Source organism: Bos grunniens, chromosome 13, assembly GCF_055505025.1.
Source record: "Bos grunniens cultivar Pamir isolate PY7600 chromosome 13, Bosgru_T2T1.0, whole genome shotgun sequence".
Classification (NCBI taxonomy): domain Eukaryota; kingdom Metazoa; phylum Chordata; class Mammalia; order Artiodactyla; family Bovidae; genus Bos; species Bos grunniens.
In genome coordinates, this window is record NC_141177.1 from 16,549,391 (window position 1) to 16,570,943 (window position 21,553).

Here is a 21,553-nt window from a genome sequence, read left to right on the forward strand (position 1 = left end):
ATGCACGGGGCTTCCCACAGCTGCTGGACTTAAAGGCAGGCTTCCTGGAGGAGGTGACGTCTCGGCTCCCTCATCCTCCTGTTCTTTCCTCTGACACAGTTTGAAGAAGGGATCCTAGACATCTGCCTGATGCTCCTGGACGTCAACCCCAAGTTCCTGAGGAATGCCGGCCGAGACTGCTCCCGCCGCAGTAGTCCGGTCTATGTGGGCCGGGTGGTGAGCGGCATGGTGAGTGAGCGCAGGCCCGCCTCAGGTGATAATGGAGACCAGGCCCTGGGCTGTCATGGTCGGGGAGACCTGGGAGATGGGTGAGTCTCAGCTAGGAGACCTTGTATTTAGACAGACAAGATGTACACAAATGAGGGTAAGGCCGTGTGGTCCCAGAAAGCAATTCATTCATTCACTCACCCAGAAAGTATTTATCAAGTGCTACCCATGTCCCAGGCACCAGGGAAAAGCAGGTGGAAGACATGAATGGTCTCTCACTTCCTAGAGCTTCCATTCTAGGGAGTGTGAGAGAAGACGGGAGTTAACCACAGGATCATGTGAGCGCCCAGTCATGTTGCAATGCGCTCTCAAAGGGGCCAGACGTGTGATAGTGTCTGACCACAGGGTGCAACCCCAGTGGAGGACTGGGGGACTTCCCTAAGTGATGATTCTTGAGCTGATGTAACTGAGAGGAGAAGAGCGTCCCATGCAGAGGGGACCGCTCGTGCACAGGTTCCCCGAGGAGGGATGACTGGCAGATTTGAGGAGCAGAAAGGAGGCCAGTGTGAGCGGAGCGGAGAGCAAAGGGGCAGGGGGCCGGGGGCCTGGGGAGGGTTGCAGGTGGGCTGCAGAGGGGGCGGGGCCAGACCCTGCTTGGCTCAGGGCCAGGGCAGCAGGATGCTGAGAGTCTGGGGGCAATGACACCGTCTGGGCAGGGCCAGAACAGGCCTCTGTAAAGCTCAGATCATGCCGCCTGCCAGCCCCCACACACATTCATATCTCCAGCATCATCCTTATGGCCCTGACCCCTCTCCACCTCCTCTCCCACCCCCAGTCCTATCTCCAACCTCCCCATCAGTCATACCTCGGGATCTTTGCACCTGCTGCTCCTTCAGCCTGGAAGGCCCCGCCCCTGCCTTTCACCACGTGCTGAGTTCATGCCCACTCTATCACAGCCGTCACTAACCACAGACTTGGCCCCTCTGACGCTTTCATGGGTCTCAGGTCAACTGCAACGATGACCAGGGCGTGCTGCTGGGGCGCTGGGACAACAACTACGCAGACGGCATCAGCCCCATGTCCTGGATCGGCAGCGTGGACATCCTGCGGCGCTGGAAGAGAGATGGCTGCCAGCGCGTCAAGTACGGCCAGTGCTGGGTGTTCGCGGCTGTGGCCTGCACCGGTAAGCAGCAGGCGGACGTGGCGGGGCCTGGAACCGCCCTCGGCTTCCAGGAACTAAGGCTGAGTCAGGGTCCCTGTGGCCTTCTCCCAGGCCTGATGTATAACAGATCCTGGGAAAACTCGGTCAAGTAACGGGACGTCTGACCCCGGTGGTTGTGGGGTTTCTTCTCTTTTTTAATATTTATATTTATTTGGCTGAACCAGGCCTTAGTTGCAACATGCAGGACCTTTAGTTATGACAGTTGAACTCTTTAGTTGCAGCATGTGCGGTCTAATTCCCTGACCACAGATCAAAGCCCAGCCCCCTGCATCAGGAGCTCAGAGTCATAGGCAGAAGTCCCAGCTGTGGGGTTTCTGCAGGCAGTTGAATAGTGGATCAGCCCAGGGACTGGAGTTGGACTGCCTGGTTTGAATCCCAGCTCTGCCTCTAATCCCTGGGCAAGAGAATCGGTGTCTCCAGGCCTCAGTTTCCTCACCTGTAAAACAGAGACAGTGGTAACTGACCTAAGTCACAGGTAGTTCTTAGGACCCAGGGGAGGTCACTTAGCACAGTCAGTCAGGTTAGGTTGGGTTTCAGGGTTTCCAGGGGCATCTGGGATTCCCCAGCTGGATCCTGAGACATCTTCTCTGTGTCTGTTAGTTGGCCAACAGTGGTTGGACGGATATTTGCAGTGACGGGCACGGTGACACACTTCTGTTCTGCCAGACTGCTCACACCCATCCCTCTCTGAATCATTACAGCATCCCGACAAGCTGCTATTATTAGCTCCTCTTAGAGGAGGAAGTGGAGGCTCAGAGAGGAGAAGTGGCTTGGCTAAGGTCACAAAGCTGGTGATCTGCACAGCCAGGCGTGGAACCAGGTGGGCCCGCTTCAGGCACAGCCTCCTGGTCTTAGACTGTGAGGATGAGGCCCCCGAGGGACCCCATCCCCTGGGACAGGAGTGGAGCTTGCTCCTGGATCAGTGGGGACAAGCCTCCTCCAGCCTGAAGTCTGTACTCTGAAGCTTTTCTTGATGGGGCAAGGCCTGGAATTGGAACACCAGCTCTCCCCATGGGCAGCAGAGAGTCTGGCCCCTACCCAGACCACAAGGCACAAGAACCAGGCAAGAGGTGGAAGGTCACAGCTGCTCCTTCCTCCCTCCTCCTAGGGCTCTCACATCTCCTGACCTGAATCCGGGGCCTTCGGGGAAGTTTATGCCCTGATTGATGGCAGGCACTGGGCAAAGTTCACATTCCTGCCTCTCCCCCATCGCAGAGACTCAACCTCATCAAAACTAAAAGTAAAACAAAAGTCCTACAGCTTGTATTTAGTAGGCCTTTCTGCTTCACTTCTTTTTTTAGATGTTACTTTCTTTATCTTACCCTGAGAATATGTTACTTTTACATTTTACATAAAAAGTATACTAAAAAACGAAAGGGAAAAAGCACCCATAATCTCCTCTGTCGGGAACACCCAGCACCACTATTTGAGCAGGATTCTGTGGCCTATAGATGCCAGTTGACCTCCTGCCTCCTTGTCACCTATCACTGCAACACCAGCCCCTTTCCCAGTCACTCCGGCCTCTCTGAAAACCGTGCCTCCACACAGTGCAGGCCCTTCTGGTCCACAGTGGAGCCCCAGAGCACTGGAACTCTGAGCCAGAGAGGACGAAACAAGGCCCAGAGAGGTGGAGGGACTGGCCCCAGGCCACACAGCTGGAGCAGCTGGGGCTGGAACAAAGGGTCCTGACCTCTGTTGCCTCATCTGCCTACCCCACTGTTCACTCCTCGCCCTGAATCTGTCATTCCTTTTCTCCTTCCATTCCTCCTTCTCTTTCTACTTCACTCCTTCATCCCATTTGACCGATTAGTCTGTGCCGGGTCTTGCAGGGCTCTGGGACTGTAACATAAGACAGATCGCTCACTGCCCTCAGAGGACTAATTAAAGAATCCCTCACATACCCATATATTGAGAGTGATGATGCATCCCTAGTCTTACTGTGAATGCAGATGATAGGGTAATCTAAATCTGGCGGGGTGGCCTTCCCGGCTGAGGGATGGGCATACGCCAGTATCCTGGGGCAGGTGGGAGTGAGGTGTGCTGGAGGCCAGTGTAGCTGGAGCAAAGTGTGCAGAAATTGATCAAGGGCCAGATCCCGCAGGGCAAGGCCCACAGTGGAGGTTTGGCCTTGACCTTGAGGGCCTTGAAGAGCCATTGAGGGTTTAGTAGCAGACTGTTAATGTCAGATTTGCATTTAGAGTCTGCTTTTGTTAGCTGTGAGGTGAAGGGGAGATGGGGAACATGGGGCAATCAGCAAGGTGGGCACCATTGTCTGGGCAAGGGGATGGCACAACTTCACCACTTGGACAATGAGTACAGTGCTCCCTGGGGTACAGATGGGTATGTAGAGGCCCAGGCAGAGCAGATGTCTCTAGGGCCCCAGCCCACCCCCTAAACTCTCTCCACCATGTCTTCCACCCAGTGCTGCGGTGCCTTGGCATCCCTACCCGAGTCGTGACCAACTATAACTCAGCCCATGACCAGAACAGCAACCTGCTCATCGAGTACTTCCGCAATGAGTTCGGGGAGATCCAGAGTGACAAGAGCGAGATGATCTGGTGAGGGGTTGCCCAGTAGGGAGGGTCACCTGAAGAGGAGACGGGGCGATGTCTCAGACGAGATCACCTCTGAATTGGGTTTAAAAGCTGAGCAGTATTTGGACAAAAGGAAACAAGACTTGGAGAGGCTCCCAGGGAGGCAGGAACAGCAGGAGCCAAGGCCGAGAGGAAGGAAAATCAACACAGGACACGTGAAAGGAGAACGCCTTGTCCAGAGTCTGCACTGCAGGCTGAGGGTCTGGGCTTGATTCCAAAGGTTTCAGACTGGAGAGGAGTGGTCTGATGACTGTGAGGATAGATCAGAAGGAAGGAGGTGGGGTGTGGTCCTGGTGGGTGGTGATGGGGCCTGAATCCAGGCAGAGCCTGTGGGCTGGAAAAGAAGGGGCAATCAAGAAATTAGGAGGTCAAGTCAGCTGGACTTGCAGAGCCACTGAGAGGGGAAGGGAGGTGGGCAGAGGGGTTGAGGGATTGAGGATGACTCTCAGTGTAGGAAGGAATACCTGGCTGGGACCCCTGGAGGAAGAGCAAAGTGTTGGGAGAGCGTGATACGCTCAGCTTAGGACAAGGCAAGTGTGAACAGCACGTTGGAGGTGACCACGAACGTCTGCATGTGAGTCTGGCTCCATATTCTGCTTTGTTTCCCCAACAGGAACTTCCACTGCTGGGTGGAGTCGTGGATGACCAGGCCAGACCTGCAGCCGGGGTACGAGGGGTGGCAGGCCCTCGACCCCACGCCCCAGGAGAAGAGCGAAGGTGGGTTGGGCAGAAGTGGCCCCATCACTGAGATGAAGAAGCAGAAATGGGAGGAGACCCACCTACCCGAGGGACTCCCCAGAGAAGGGCAGAGCAGGGATGCTAACCCAGGTCTGGCTGACTCCAAAGGAACTTTGAGTGTTGGTGTTTTATGAAACACCTCTTTTATAATTTGAAAAGCGATTCATGCACATTGTGGAAAACAGAAAATATGGAGAAGCACTAAGGAAAAAAAAATCAAATAGCATCTTTGTCCTCTTCCCCCCAAAGAAATTTCATTAACATTTACACACAGTTTCCAATAATTTCAAATGACTCCTTCCTCAGAAAAATATTTTAAATGCACACAATATAACACCTATATTGAATATAGTACCTTCATAAAGATGAAGCTTCTTTCTGCTACTAATGTTAAATCAGGAGTGGAGAAAGGGTTGAATTCCATTGAAACGTGGTTATCAAAAAATTTTTAAATATTTTTGTGATATAGTAATATAAGTGTTACATAACATGATCTAGTGGCTGCACATGACCTTTTCTCCTGGCCCCCTCGCTTCTCCATATAGCATTAGCAGTTCTGTATCAGATCATTTTCCGTGATTTGAATTTTAATTGAATGTTATTATGTTCCATCAGATAGATGCATTGTAATATAGCTACTGAGCCTCTAATCCTCAACATTGCAATTGTGACTGGTTTGAGGCAGTTGTAAACCACACCTAGATAAGCATCAAGCTGTCTTGTTCATGAGCTCTCTTGTTCATTCAATCAACACACACTCCCTGAGTCTGTGTCGGGCACTGACTGCTACTCTCATTCTGGCAGGAAACCAGACAGACACACACCCTTGTAAAGTATTGCCTACACTTGGCTCCCTCATTTCCTAAAGTGCCTTGGGATACATTTCTCTTTATCAAACACATAGCGGATAAGAGTTTGTGAGTCTTCATTTGCAGGTACAAATGTCATCACGTGAAGCCAGGACTCGGAGAGGTTAAATGAATTCTCCAATGTCACACAGCTAATAAGAGGCTGTGCTGAGATTTGAATTCCAGAAGCTGAGTTCCAGAGTCCCCTGGACTTCTCTTTTTTGACTGCATTGTGAGATTTGCCAGATCTCAGTTCCCAACCAGGGATTGAACCCAGGTCCGAGCAGTGAAAGCGCAGAGTTCTGACCACTAGACCATGGGGAACTTCCTCTCTGGGGGTTCTGAGTTCTTGCCTGATGCTGCTGTCTTAGAAATGGAGTTCCTGGGTCAAAGCACTGTATCATCTTGCGGGTTTTACCCACATGTGCTTTGATGGTGGAAGGTTTGGGAGGTGCCATCCTCCCATCAGCCCAAGTCCGTCTCTGTCTCCTCCTCCCCTCACCCCAGGGACTTACTGCTGTGGCCCGGTTCCCGTTCGTGCCATCAAGGAGGGTGACCTGAGCACCAAATACGACGCCCCTTTCGTCTTTGCCGAAGTCAATGCTGACGTGGTGGACTGGATCCGGCAGGACGATGGGTCTCTGCACAAATCCATCAACCACTCCCTGGTGGTGGGGCTGAAGATCAGCACAAAGTGTGTGGGCAGAGATGATCGGGAGGACATCACCCACAGCTACAAGTACCCGGAGGGTAGGTACTGGGGCTCATCACTGCCCTGCAGATAAGCAGCGGGTTTTACCAGCCTGGTGGGCGTGCGTGCCTGTGTGTGTGTGTGCGTGTGTGTATTTTATCTGGCAGCCTGCATGTGACCTGATCTGTAGCTTACTGTCTATTTCAAGAAATTCCTTAGAAACAAGTGCAAATTTGACACACACACTGTGGAGGGGGGAGGCGATGGTAAAGGATTACTCATTTAGGGAAAGAATTTTATATTCCACAAAAGGATCCCATTTGGTTTTTAAGCCTCACTTTCTTGGTTGGTTTGACTCTTAGTAAAACCGAAAGGGATGGCTGTTAAACAGGAGAGGCATGCATCGTAACAAAAAATTAGGATGTCCATGTTTATTAATAGTGCGTGCGTCCATGTTGAGTTGCTTCAGTCGTGTCTGACTCTTTGTGACCCTATGGACTGTAGCCCTCCAGGCTCCTCTCTGTCCATGGGATTCTCCAGACAAGAATACTGGAGTGGGTTGTCATGCCCTCCTCTAGGGAATCTTCCCAACTCAGGGATTGAGCCCATGTCTCTTACATTTCCTGCATTGGCAGACAGGTTCTTTACCACTGGTGTCACCTGGGAAGCCCCTTATTAACAGTACTCATTAGTCATGGGAGCTACAATAGACGGGCAGTTCCATGCCTTTTTACTGCAGTGTATGTGCTGAAGAGGCTTGGAAGGCCAGAGGGGCCATGGAAGAGAAGCCCCGTGGAAGACAAACTGTAGTGTTTATCGTTGCAGTATTTCATATAGAGCCGGGGAAGTGGGTATGAAGGTAGATTGGAAAGGTTCAAAGAGAAATGGACCAAAAGAAGCTTAAAGATAATAAGATGGGCTCAGTCAGACAGAAAGATGAAGCTTCTTTTTGCTACTGATGTTAAATCAGGAGTGGGGAAAGAAAGTGGTTTATTTTGCACATCCAGTGGCCGATTCAGTAGACAGATATTTTTGAAGCATCTACTGTGTTCCAAGCACAGTAGATTCCACAGAAGTGACCAAGAAACCACAGCCCTCATCTGACCCCCATTGACCTTTGAAGGGCTGCCTGGGGATTGGCTGTGAAGTGGCCATGCTCCTGCAGGAAGGGATAAAACAGAAGGAAAAGATGATTTCCCTGGCCTCTGAAATGTGTAGAGCTGTTGATTTAATAGAAGAAATGGATATACACCCAACAACACTTGGGAAAAAATAAAAGGCACATAGGGGAGAAATAAATGGTATAAAGGAGGGGGCAGTTCTGCTGGAGAACTCAACAGTTGGAGAAGTGATGGAAAGGATTTCAGGTAAAAGCAGTCCCTGTGCAAATGCTTGGAGGTGAGAAAGTTTGAATTGTATTAGTGCCTGCTAGGCACTAAGCAATGTTGTAGGCATTGGGTATGACTTAAGATTAAGTGAAACACAGTCTTAGTCCCTAAGAGACTTGCGAGTGTAAGCATATGAACAGAAAAAAAAAAAAAACAAACAAACCCTAGTGGGCCAAAAAAAAAATGGCAGCTATGAAACTCCAAAAGGTATTGTGAGTCATTCATCCTGGGGAAGTAGTCAGAGAAGGCATCCTGGAGGAGGGGTCATTTGGGGATGGGTCTTGAGGGATGTATAGGAGTTTGCTTGTGGGAAGTAAATAAAATACTTTCCTCCTCCTGGCACAGTAATGTAAAGAAGGGGCTCCTTCTGGGTGTTCTGAGTCACCAAGACTTTGAGAAGCCAGCTTGCTCTGCCCCCAGCCGCCTCCTCATTGATCCCCTGTCCAGCTGTGATGAAGCTCTCTACCCTATCCCCACAGGGTCCCCAGAGGAAAGGGAAGCCTTCACAAGAGCCAACCATCTGAACAAACTGGTTAACAAAGAGGAGACAGGGGTGGCCATGCGGATCCGTGTGGGCGAGGGCATGAACAGAGGCTGCGACTTCGACGTCTTTGCCCACATCACCAACAGCACCCCCGAGGAGCACACTGGCCGCCTCCTGCTCTGTGCCCGCACTGTCAGCTACAATGGGATCCTGGGACCTGAGTGCGGCACCAAGGATCTGCTCAGCCTTTCCCTGGAGCCCTACTCTGGTAAGGTTCTGTGTTCCTGGAGCAGCTGTTGACCACACTGACTGGATTGTGCCCCGAGCACTGAGCATGTACAATCTACCTCACTGCAGGTCTGGCCCTGTCCTTGGCACTTTATAAATAGCAACCCAGTTCCTTCTTATAACAGAAGTAGGAGGTGGATTCTTGTATGGCTCCTGTTTTCCAGTTGAGAAGACTGACAACAGAGAGGTTAAGTAGCTTTCCTAAGGGCACACAGTTAGGAAGTGACAGGACAGAAACTTGAACCTGTACTCGCAGCAACTGTTCTATTTTGTTTCAGCTCATCCTCATGTGACCCCTGACTGCTTTCCCAGACTCTCTACTTACTGCCCCTTCCAGCAAATTCCTGCCCTCTGCCTCCAGCAACTCACACTGCAGCTGTCTCGCCCCAGAGCCCTTTAGAGAACCGCTCCTGTTCTTCTGGAGGTTCTCAGGGAGAAGAGATTCAAGACTATTGCTGCCCAGAGAACTGTCGGAGATATGAGAACGTTCTATATCTGCGCTGTCCACTAGCTCCATGTGACCACTAGCTCCATGTGGCTATTGAACGTTTGCAGTGTGACTCACGCAATTGCGGGACTAAAGTTTTCATTCCATTTAAACAGCCATATGTGGCCGGAAGCTGCCATGTTGGACAGTGTTGTTCCCACAGGGATGGGAAGAGCCTTGATCTTCTCTTCTTAGGTTTTTATCTTTTTAATTGGGGGTATAGTTGCTTTACTTTGTTGTGTTAGTTTCTGTGTACAGCAGAGTGAATCGCTGTATGTTTACATACATCTCCTCCCTCTGGGACCTCCCTCTCACCCCCTGCTCCCTATCCCACCCCTCTAGGTCATCACAGAGCTTCGAACTGAGCTATACAGTAGCTTCCCATTAGCTATCTAGTTTACACATGGTAGTGTATATATATCAATCCTAAATTTCCAATTCACACCCCTCCCAACTGTGTCTACCCATCCATTCTCTATGTCCGAGTCTCTATCCCTGCTCTGCCAATAGGCTCATCTGTGCCATTTTTCTAGACTCCACATTTATGCGTGAACATATGCTCCAGGGCCTGGCCAGACCTCCCTGGGAGCAGATCCTCTTCCATGTTTGGGGCTGAAATGATGTCAGCGACTCACCCAGCCCTCACCCCTGGGCTGAGCCTCTGTCGCTCTTTCTTCCTGGTCGGTCGCCTGCACAGTCATCGTCCCCTTGATCCGTTTCACTGTCCGCTTTGTCACCATGCCTGGTTATCTCCCTAAAAATAAGCCGGAGGCCCTGAGTGGGGTTGTGGCTGATGAGGTCACTTAGTGATGCAGCGTGGAGCCTGGTCTCTCCCTCAGCCCCTGCAGTGGCCCTTTCCTGGCTTCTGCGTTGGGAGCCTACGGGCATGAGGAGGACAGGGGAGTCTTGGAGTTGGGAGAGGACCTGGGAACAGCGTGGTTTGAGCAGAACATCAGTCAGCTCTAGGGCCTTTATCTCAGGCAGGCACTCCTGGAGCTACACGCCAGGACAGAGCAGACTCTGTCAGCGTCCAGGAGCAGCGGGGAAGCCTTGGGGACAGAGCCAGTTGGTACCAGGCTAGGGCCCCAACACTTTCACTGCCAAAAGGCATGTGCAAAGGCCAGACTTGGCCTTGAATCTGGCTCTGCCACCTTCTATTATTATTCTTAATTATTGGTCACACCATGCAGCACGTGGGATTTTAGTTCCCAGACCAGGGATCGAACTGCTGCCCACCTGCATTGGGAGCGTAAGGTCCTAACTACTGCACAGCCAGGGAAAAACCTCTCCCACCTTCTAGATGTACAGCCTCGGGCCTCACACCACACTCAGCTGTCAGTTTGGGGCATTGACACGCCCCTTGTGGGTGGCTCTGAGGACTGAAGGAGATGTGTGTTCTGGAAAGATCTGGAAGATGTAAAATGGTGCCCGGCCATGGTGGGGCCCTTCATGCCCCACTGAGCAAGCGCAGACAGGTGTGGGGAGGACAAGAAGCACCTTTGCTGAACAGCTGCTGTGCCGGACAGTGCTCTCCAGGCTGGGCTCAGAGCTTCCTGAGTCACGGCCAACATTGCTGGTGTCTGGAGGACCGGGCTCTCAACTCTGCCTCTGGGCCCCAAGTCAGGGGCAGGACGCTGGCCCTCCAGGTGTGTGGGGTGTTTGGGAAACACCCAGGTCCTACTTTCTGCACTTCCGCCTGCAGGCTGTGAGCTCCTGGGTATTTCTCTTCTCTATTCCAGGCCTCAGCTTCCCTATTTTTAGAAAGGTGGTTCATCTTTTCTTTATTTTTTTTTTTAAGTCAAATGTTGATTCAGGGAGGAAACCCACTCCATAAACAGAGTGGGGGCCACCTCCAAAGGCAAGAGAGACCTGGTTCATCTTTAGAGCGCGCCAGCCCCGTTGTGCGAATGCACGTGTCAACTCTTCCTCACATTCAGAACCTCTTCAAAGGGCGGAAGTGTCTTTCCTGGAATATGTTTCATAAGGTGAACCCCAACCTGAACCAAGATGCCAGAGTGACTTCCTCCCGGGCCGCTGTTGAGTCACACTTTGCCTCCCAGATACATCTGGGCTCCTCACAGCATTGTTCTGCTTCAGCCACGCCTGCCAGTGTCTGTTCCTGGGAAAGTGTTCATAGCAGAGGGGTCCCACCTGCTCTGTAGACCCCCGAGGGGCACAGCCTGTTGGGAGAAAGCGGAGGAGGGCAGCAGTCCGGGGCACTGCCCTTAAGCTGGAAGCTGGGGCTAGGCCAGGGTGCGCTATTGAGGCCTCCCAGGCCAAGGTCACCCTGATTCTCCCACCCTCCGAGACCCTGAACTTTTCCTGAGTTGCTGGTTATGCTTTGATGATAAGATCCAGGGGATTTCCACATGCTGGTGGACAGGAAGCCAGGCCTAGGACAGCTGAACTGAAACCAGCGGCCCTTACCCTGGCCTCCTGGCTCTGCGGCTCTCCCGCTTCCTGCCCGTGCCCCCTCTCTCTGGGGCCCTCACCCCTCCAGGTGGGGCAGCACAATCTCTGTGATGGTCAAAGGGGTATCTAAGTAATGAGTGACAGTAACCGCACACGTTTCTTTTTTTCGGCCAGCGCTGGCCTGAAGCCAGGCCAAGGCCCCTAGCCCGTGGATGGCAATTCTCAAAGGTCCTGTCCCACCCTGACCTCAGCCTCCGGAAAAGTTAACAGCAGGGGCCACCCCCTCCAGGCTCCTGGAGAGCCGTGTTTTCCTTCTTCTCCGTGGAACTGGTCAGAGTTTCCACTCCGCTCCACCAATTCCTGACCCAGGAATTTTTCACTCCTTTTTGTCCTTTTTGGCAGAAGCTGTGTTTTTTTTCCCTTCTATGTCATCGGAGCCGAGGTTGGGGCAGGTCCACCCGGGGAATGAGTGATGAGAGGGCTGGGCGCTCATTTTCCAGAGAGCAGGATAGGGGGCACCGAGTGTGCATGGCCAGGACCCAGACCTTGACCCATGCAGAGAGAAGGTGGCCGTCTGCTCAGGCCTTCACAGTCCTGTAGATGACCTCCCAGCGGGTGCTCACTGGCCTGGGCACCCCTGACCCTTGCTAATCTCCCTCGTTAACAGTAAACTCAGGTCCTGAACTCAGAGCACTCAGCAGACAAGAATATGACCCTGAATGAATAAACTTGACGTTGTTTGCTGGTGTTTGTTTTTACCAGCTTCCTCCTACTTGTGGTAAATAGACAGGTTTGCTGCAAATAATGGTAACAAGATTCCCTAACCAGAAAAGGTTGAAAAGTATGAAGCAAGCAGACTGAAAGAAAAATAATGAGCAAATAATGAGGATTTACTCAGACGTGTGAAACATCACATGAATGACTAGAGTTTGGGAAACTCGAGTCTCTTGGGGGGAGGAAGGGAGCAGATGACAGAAAAAGAGGAAGCAGCATCGCCCATCATGGTTGACTGGGCTCCACGGAGTCCCAGCACCATCCTTCCAACATTCCTGTTTGATGGGGGAGGCTCTGCCTGCAATGCAGGAGACTTGGGTTCAATCCCTGGATTGGGAAGGTCCCCTGGAGAAGGGAATGGCAACCCACTCCAGTATTCTTGCCTGGAGAATCCCATGGACAGAGGAGCCTGGCGGGAGAGTTGACACGACTGAGCAGCTCACACACACACACACACACACACACACACACACAAGGGACAGAAAGGATTTCTCCCAAGGTTCTCTGTGACCACGTGAACAAGCAGAGCCTGCCGTAAGCCTATGGATTCTCTCTTTTTTTAAAAAAAATAGCAGTATAGTTAATTTACAATGTTGTGTTAGTTTCTGCTGTACAGCAAAGGGAGTCAGTTATACACATATATACACTGTTTTCTAGGCTCCCTTCCCAGACAGGTCATCTCAGAGTATTGAATAGAGTTCCCTGTGCTATTCAGTAGGTTCTTATTAGTTATCTAATCTAAATATAGTATGTATATCTCAATCCCAGTCTTCCAATTTATCCTGCCTCCTCCCCTCTCCTCCACTGGTAACCAGGAGTTTGTTTTCTACATCTGTGACTCAATCTCTATTTTGTAAATAGGTTCCTTTGTATCGTTTCTTTAGATTCCACATATGAGCGATACCATTTGATATGTGTCTGTCTGTCTTCACTCAGTATGATAACCTCCAGGTCCATCCATGTCGCAGCAAATGACACTAATGCTAATGCTAACGCTAAGTCGCTTCAGTCGTGTCCGACTCTGTGTGACCCCATAGACGGCAGCCCACCAGGCTCCGCCATCCCTGGGATTCGCCAGGCGAGAATACTGGAGTGGGTTGCCATTTCCTTCTCCAATGCATGAAAGAGAAAAGTGAAAGTGAAGTTGCTCAGTCATGTCTGACTCTTAGCGACCCCATGGACTGCAGCCTACCAGGCTCCTCTGTCCATGGATTTTCCAGGCAAGAGTACTGGAGTGGGGTGCCATTGCCTTCTCTGGCAAATGACACTATTTCATCCTTTTTTATAGCTGAGTAATATTCCACTGTATATGTGTACCGAATTTTCTCTGTGGTCTGTGGATAATCCGTCCAGTTCCTGTGCCCTTTTCCACTGCTCCTGCCAGCCTCTCATAAGCTGACCCTGGTGCCCTAGGGCTTCCGTGTTCTTGTCTGAGAAACAGGGCTAAGATCCACACTTTGCTTCTCTGCAGTGGGGAGATTGGCTCTGCCAGCTTCGTTCTTACCCCCATCGCTGTGTGACTTTTGCTCTGAACTGATCTCTGGTCTTAGCTCTGCCCTGTGGGATCCAGATGCTCCTGGGAACAGAGAGGAAACGAGCAGAAACAGAGGGGGGAGGTCATCTCCCCAGGCTCACACAGTCAGTCAGTGGTCCAAACAGGACCAACTCTCCCTTTCTGAACACTTATGGGCAGAAGTGTTTCTTCATCTGTAAAATGGGTACAATTCCACCAACCTCGTGAGGGGAAATGGATATCCTGAGAGGTAGGGTGACTCACCCAGCATCCCCAGGTAGCAAAGGGCAGAGGCAGGATTAAAACCCAGGCCATTCCTCCCACTTCCTTTCTGGGAGTGCTAGAGCCAGGGCAGGTGGGAGAAAGTGCTGGGACCTGCCCAGTCATTCACCAGCTGTGTGACCTCAAGCTCATCCCTTGCCCTCTCTGTGCCTTGTGGAGGTGCCATAGGAGAGGTGGGGGCCATGATTCAGATGGCATGAGTGTTCTCCCCTCTCCCCTTCTGCAGAGAAGAGCATTCCCCTTCGAATCCTCTACGAAAAGTACTGTGATTGCCTGACCGAATCGAACCTTATCAAGGTGCGGGGCCTCCTTATTGAGCCAGCTGCCAATAGCTACCTGCTGGCCGAGAGGGACATCTACCTGGAGAACCCAGAAATCAAGATCCGGGTAAGGGCTGGGTCCCCAGGTCCAGATCCCACACCTGCATGTACCTCCCTCCCTGCAGACTCAAGATCTCTGATGCCCCAGGATTCCTCAAATCTAGCTTCATCAAAGAAAAGCATCGTGAAACAGAATTTGGGACTCATAGCCTCCAGGGATGAATCCGCACATCCCAGAGTAGTAGGATCATGACATTTAGGGATCTCAGAATTGTGGGCCCTTAAAAGCTGAACTCCCAAGGCAAGATTCTGAGGTCCTGGGGCCCTGGTGGGGCAGGAAGGGGTGGAGTTGTTAAGGGCTCAGACTCTGGAGTCTATTTGTTCATCTGTAAAATGGGTGTTATAAGGATTAGCTGTGAGTCTACAGGAAACACATAGACTGTATCCAGCATGTCATGAGGGTGCAATAAAAGCTGATTAATACTGACCATCAGCGTCATCATGGTCATCACAGTGATTCACTTGGAGCAGTCTCAGCCCCAGGTCCTCAAGTGCTGCCGTTACAAATAAATGGTAAAGAGCAGGGGGTGGCGGGGTGGGGAGTGAGTGCTGTGTGCTGGACAGTCTGCTAGGATCTTGCATATGTTAGCTCAGTGAATCCTCGTGAGAACCCTGCAGTCAGGCATTTCTCTCCTATGAAGAAACCAAAGCTCAGAGAAGGTGGTGGTATCTTTGCCAAGGTCACACAGCAAGAAAGGGACAGAGATCAGCCTGCTTCCAAAGCCTCTGATTTTTCCACCCCAGACCTTAGAATGAAGGAGGCACTTTACACATCCCGTGGGTCACGTGGAGCCTCTCTGCACCTCCATGAAGGAGGAGGCCTGGGCAGGAGTCATCATCCGTGTTTTCTGGGCGAGGCGAGGAATGACAGCGGCGGAGCTGCGCAGACATGGGGCCAAATTGCAGTGGAGATGGAAATGGCTCATTTGGGACCCTGCCTGCCCTGGAGCGGCTCTGGGCCCCTCTCTCTCTCTGCTGCCCGTGACATCCGCCACGTGTCTCCTCCAGATCCTGGGAGAGCCCAAGCAGAACCGCAAGCTGGTGGCTGAGATATCTCTGCAGAACCCGCTCACTGTGGCGCTGTCGGGCTGCACCTTCACTGTGGAGGGAGCAGGCCTGATTGAGGAGCAGAAGACTGTGGACGTGTAAGTGCCCATCCCTCCCACCAGGGCCGGGAGCAGAGAGTGGACGCTCGTGGAGGGGACAGGTGCCCTTAGACACTGAGCCCTGGGCTCTAGCCCCCTCCTCTCATCACCCACACACTCACCCACACAGGTCTATGTCCAAACACCCACACATCAGCTGCATCCTGCGCACACGGTTCACACAACTGAACAGGTACACATTCAGTCACTAAACCCCCGCCTCAAGACACACAAGTCCTCCCATGCACACAGGTGCACACGCATGCCTGTGCCGTGTACCCTCACAGATAATTGTCTATATACACATATGCTTATGAGCATTTACACTTGTTTTTTCACTTTTTGTTGTAATATCATTTGCATACAGTATACAATACAAATCACATATGTACAGCTCAGTGCATTTTCATGCATGTGGTCACATGAGCATCCACATCTTATGCCCTGGCACACCATTCACTCTCATACACACACACACACACACACAGGAGGGCGATGGCCCAGGCCCTTGAGAGTTATGAGCAGGGCCCATTTTATCCTGTCGTTATTCAGCTGTACATCCGTGGAGGCACTGGGCTGAGATCTCAGTAGTCACGTGTCATCCCCATCCCTCATCATGGGGACCAGGCCAGAGATCTCAGTAGTCACGTGTCATCCCCATCCCTCATCATGGGGACCAGGCCAGAGCCCCTCTCCTTACCCTCTTTCTCTCTCTCTCCCAGCCCGGACCCCGTGGAAGCAGGGGAGGAAGTCAAGGTGAGGGTGGACCTGCTGCCTCTGTACGTGGGCCGCCACAAGCTGGTGGTGAACTTCGAGAGCGATAGGCTGAAGGCCGTGAAGGGCTTCAGGAACGTCATCGTTGGCCCCTCCTAAGGGGTCCCTGTGCCAGCCCCACCTCAGCCACTGAGGGCCCCCACATTGACCCCAATCTTTATCCCAAGCTAATGAACAAAACTTGCCCCTCCTTGGGCCCTGGACCTCAGGGCAGGGGTGGGCTGCCTGCGGGGGCCCTTTGGAATCGAATGTACTTCCCGCCCACCTTGTCCCCCTGAGCCTGTCTCCCCACACCCTTCACCTATGAGGGAGGCTCTGTGCCTGCACTGTGGGAGCTCTCCTCTTGGCTGACTGAGCCTGGAGGGTAGGCCATCTCCCCCTCCGTTCCCAGCCCAGAGGCCCCTTAAAAAGCCACTGACCACCCACCAAACTGATTGATTGACATCAGAGCCCCTTTCTAGGAAGCAGGCAAAAAAAGTGTGCCCAGTGACCAGATCAAGGAATTCAGCTCCCTAGAGTACCCTGAACCCTTTCCCCAGGTTGAGCCCAGACCCTGGGGGCCCTCGGCAGAGCCTGAGCAGGTGCAGATGGGGAGGGTCCCAGGAACAGACCACACCCCAAATCCCCTCACATCCCAGCAGCCCTGACCCAATACTTCCTCCACCCTCTCACAATGGCGAGGCGCCTAGTAAGTACCTGGCACTTCCTGGGCATACTGGTGCTCACACGCCCATCAGCCCATTCAGTCCCCATGGGAAACTGCAAAGCGGGAGCTGAGGAGACTGGGCTCGGAGAAGGGAGGCGGCTGGCCCTGCTCCCATGGGATCCTGGATATTTGCAAGGCTGGCTAATGCAGAGGCACAAGAAAGGAGCCCGGCTCTTCTGACTCTGAGTCCAGTGCCCCATCCACCACTCCAGCCCTGACCTGGCTGCGTCCGAGAGGCCATTTGGAACCTGATCAAAAAGGATCCAATTAGGACGAGGAGACGGGAAGGGCTTAGAGCCCTAGGTTCAAGGCCCAGGTCTGGCCAGCTACTGCCTTCCCCTCCTCTGGGCCTCAGTTTCCTCTTTAGTCACAGGGAGTGATTGAACCAGCTCATCTCCAAGGCCCTCCCAGCTCTGCACTTCCGGTGCCTTGTATGACCCAGCCTCGCCAATGACAGCAGGTCCTCCTCCAGGGCTTCACAGAGCCTTGGGACACAGACCCAGGATGCTTCAAAGTGTGAGACCATGACCGTGACCACCTTCCTGTCCCCAGTCGTGTCTGGGTCCCCCCACCTGTGCCCAGGCATCTGCCTTCGGAGCCCATTTATAGGGGGGAAGAGACCCCCCAAGAAACCCCTGTCCTAACCATGAGCCCGCCCACCGCAGTGCCTAGACGTCACAATAGCCTTAGTTGCCTATGCTGATCACCCAGCAACAAGGCTGGCATCTTAGCCATCTCCTCTTTGAAGAGCCAGAGTCCTGGAACACAGCCCCTGCCCCCTGACTAAGCTTGGGGACCCCACGAATTGCCATCTCTGACTTTATTCCTCACTCTCTCCATGTGACCAGGCTTCCCTCAGCCTGGAGGAGGGAAGTGGGAGAGAATTCTGTGAGTGGGGTCAGAGCCTCCAGGGAGCCCCCAAGCCCCAGAGAGGGACTTGGGGAAAGTCACGCTTGATACACTTAGAACTTTCTGCTTTGCACAAGGAGAAGCACAAGATGAGCCAGTATATATTCGTTCTATATAAATTTTGCTCTGTTTCCCTATGGTTTTATAAACGCTTTTGGGTTCCAAGCAAGCAGTAGATGTGCTTTTGAGCTACAAACAGCGAGCACTGAAATAAAAGTTTATTTTTCACATTCAAACAAGGTCTGGTCATGCTTTTGAGGAGAGTGAGTGGGTGAGCTCATTTAGCATCTGGACAAGCCACTTCATGCTAAGAGCCTTTCCCTAGCTTCAGTGCTTCCCTCAGATCTAAATTTAACCAGTATTCAAGGCTCTACAACTGTTTAGCTCCGTCTCCAATCCCATCTCCAAACAGCCATGTTCAGATCAGAATGAAGTGCCTGTTTCTCTTCTAACATCCCACGCACTTTCAACCTCTTACCTTGGAAAGCCGCTGTGTTTTCCTTACTCAGCTTATGAACTCCTATTCATTTCATAATGCTTCACATTAAAGTCACCTCTTCTGTGAAGCCTACCCAGATTTCTTCTCAGAACCCTGGAACGTGGACCAACTCAAACATTTATCACAGTGAGTTTTAGCTCCATGTTGATACACCTGCCCCTCACTTCCTGTCTGAAGTCCTCAAGGGTGGGGACCAAGTATCTCTTAAACAGACCCTAATAAATGCTGAATTGGTGAATTGATGTGTTTCAACTCAGTTCCCCTAAGACCTGTGTTGTTCAGTAGAAAAATAATGTGAACCACAAATGCAAGTCATATATGTAATTTAAATTTTTCTAGTGGCCCTATTAAAAAAAGAAACAGGTAAAATACATCTTAGTAATGTATTTTGTTGAACCTAATATGTCTGAAACATACTATGTTTAATAAGCATGTATAATAAACATTGTTATTGCAACACATAATCAACATAAAAATTATGAGTGAGATATCTTACATTCTTCTTTTCATACAAAGCCTTTGGAATGCGGTATGTATTTTACACTGACAGCCCATTTCAATTAGGACTAGCTGCATTTCAAGTGCTCCATGGCCTCAGGTGGCTACTGACTACCACACTGTGTTACCGAGCAAGGGCTCATGTGCCTGCCACACAGAAAGCCAAACGCTGACAGCGGGTATTTGCAGCAAAGTAAGGTTTTATTTGCAAGGTGCCAACTGCCAACAGTGTGTTTTGAGCTTCCCTGATGGCTCCATTGGTAAAGAATCTGCCTGCCATACAGGAGACCTGGGTTCAATCCCTGGGTTGAGAAGATCCCCTGCGGAAGGGATAGGCTACCCACTCCAGTATTCTTGGGCTTCTCTGGTGGCTCAGACGGTAAAGAATCCACCTGCAATGCAGGAGACCTGGGTTCGATCCCTGGGTCGGGAAGATCTCCTGGAGGAGGGCATGGCAACCCACTCCAGTATTCCTTGCCTGGAGAATCCCATGGACAGAGGAGACTGGCAGGCTACAGTCCATGGGGTTACAAAGAGTCAGACATGACTGAGCAACTGACGCTTTCACTTTCTTTTCAAGCAAGGAGAACAGGCAGCTCATGCTCCAAAGACCTGAACTCCCCTTTGGCTCTTAGGGAAGGGTTTTAAAAACAGTGTAAGGGGAGAGGGTCATAGGATGCATGATCAGCTGGTGGACCTTCTGATTGGTTGGTGGCGGGGCGATGGGGGCGGGGGACGGGTAACAGGTGATGTGTCAGGAATCTCAACCTTCTGGTTCCAGCTAGTCTAGGGTACGTGCTTGTGGTCAGCACAGAGCCTCCATCCTCCACCTGGGCGGGGGTCTTAGTCTCTACAGAGCAACTCAAAGATATGCACCAGATTGTTATCTATATCCCTTCAGGAGGAACTAGGAAGCCTGTAATTTTATAGTCGTCATTGTTAACTGCTTGCACCTGCTCCTTGGAACTTAAGGAAGGTCTAGAAGACTAAAGCCTCCCTCCACACCTTTTTTTTTTCTTTCCACTAACAAGAAACAGGGGACACAGAGGGATTTTTGTACCTGGGAAATCCCCACAAGGTCCTGCTTGGTATGGTCCCCCTTTTCCTTGACACTCCTCCATCTTTAGGGGAACGGGGGTGGGACAAGAAAGGGAATAAAGTTTTGAACAGAGACATTAATCATAAACTCACCTGGGGAACTCAGTTTCAGGGGACTCAGTTTCAATTGGATGGCGCTGGGTCTAGACTATTTCCCGAAGTGCAGGGACCTGGTCGTTCATCTCATTCCACAGCGATGAAGCACTCATCAATGTTCGTTGATTGAACAGAGGCTGGGAGACAGTCTCTTCCTTCAGGGAACTCGTGTTGAAACACCTGACATGCAAGTAAAAAACTCAAAGTGCGTTATCACATTTTTCAGGCTGCTGAATCTTTCTGTTCCTAAAGAATTACACCTGGGGCGTCCCTGGTGACTTAGTGGTAAGGAATCCACCTGCCAATGCAGGAGACACAGGTTTGATCCCGGCTTTGGGAAGATCCCACATGCTGTGAGATCCAAGCAACTAAGCCTGTGCCCCAGAACTTACTAAGCCTGTGCTCTAGAGCCCAGGAACTGCAACTTCTGAAGCACGCGATCCCTAGAGCCTGTGCTCCACAACAAGAGGAGCCACCGCCATGAAAAGCCTGAGCCCGCAATTAGAGAGTAGCCTCCGCTCTCCACAACTAGAGAAAAGCCTGTGCAGCAATGAAGACACAGCACAGCCAATAAATAAATAAATAAATAAATAATTTAAAACATTGCACCTGGATCTAGCCTACATGACCTGAGCATTTTATCAATTAATGCCCAGCAAGAAAACAGAACCATTATTTCAGGCGGGGAAGGAGTTTATAAGGGAAATGGACTCCCAAGGCATCTGAGGTGCTGGAAGAGCAGAGAAGAAGGAGTGGTATCCAGAAATCAGGAGTCAGCTACTGTCCAGGAAGCTCAGCAGCCCAAGAGCTGTTCCCCACCACCCAGCTGCTGGAGGCACTGTCACTACAGCCCTGGAACCAACAGAGCTGCTGAATCTACAAATGCTGCTGAAGTCAGTGCTGGCAGCAGCCAGAGGCAGGCTGGCATCTCTCATCCTCCTGCCTTCTCCCCACTGGCAGATCCTCACCAGAAACTGGCTGGCAAGGGTCTCTGGTAGTTATCATTTTTAGGCTTCCAGCCCCTGAAAAACAGAGATGGCTACTCAAGGGTGGGGGCGGGGGAGGGAGTTGAGTAACTGATACCTATTGCCGCTCTCTCTTTAAGAACACCCATCCCTTCATCTCCACCTAAGTAACTCTTACTCAGCTTTCAAAACCCTAATCCAAAGAGACCTCCTCTGGGAAGCCTTCCTGGACTGCAGCCAACTGCTTCAGCTCTGATTCCACTTAGCATATGGTAGACAGCCCTTTACAATTATCTACTCAGTCTAGCTTAGGATGTTCACCCATGCTCTAGAGCACTCCAAGAGCAGAGTCAGGGCACACGTCCCAGGAGGGGGCCCCCAAGTGGACTTGGTAGTGCCAACTCTAGCTCCCAGGCCTGACTGCCTCCCCTTCTAAAAAAAGACAAGGCCTCCCTGGCCAGGCCTGCCAGTGCCCTGGCAGATTCGGACCTCCCAATAGGCTTGCCCCAACCCAAGAGCTCACTAACTGGGAACCCAGGAAGGAGGAAGGCTTTG

At 51.6% G+C, this 21,553-nt stretch overlaps 1 protein-coding gene across 1 annotated transcript in view; it reads left to right on the forward strand.

The window, feature by feature from the left end:
- The window catches only part of TGM2 (transglutaminase 2), a 34,257-nt gene extending 16,179 nt beyond the window's left edge, over positions 1-18,078 (forward strand). Inside the window, exons 5-13 of the mRNA XM_086330871.1 lie at positions 100-228; positions 1,213-1,390; positions 3,852-3,987; positions 4,637-4,740; positions 6,117-6,359; positions 8,168-8,440; positions 14,155-14,315; positions 15,317-15,453; positions 16,176-18,078. Coding sequence (XP_086186997.1) covers positions 100-228; positions 1,213-1,390; positions 3,852-3,987; positions 4,637-4,740; positions 6,117-6,359; positions 8,168-8,440; positions 14,155-14,315; positions 15,317-15,453; positions 16,176-16,326 — 1,512 coding nt within the window. The 3' untranslated portion in view covers positions 16,327-18,078. The remainder of the gene's footprint in view (positions 1-99; positions 229-1,212; positions 1,391-3,851; positions 3,988-4,636; positions 4,741-6,116; positions 6,360-8,167; positions 8,441-14,154; positions 14,316-15,316; positions 15,454-16,175) is intronic.
- The last annotated feature ends 3,475 nt before the right edge of the window (positions 18,079-21,553 follow it).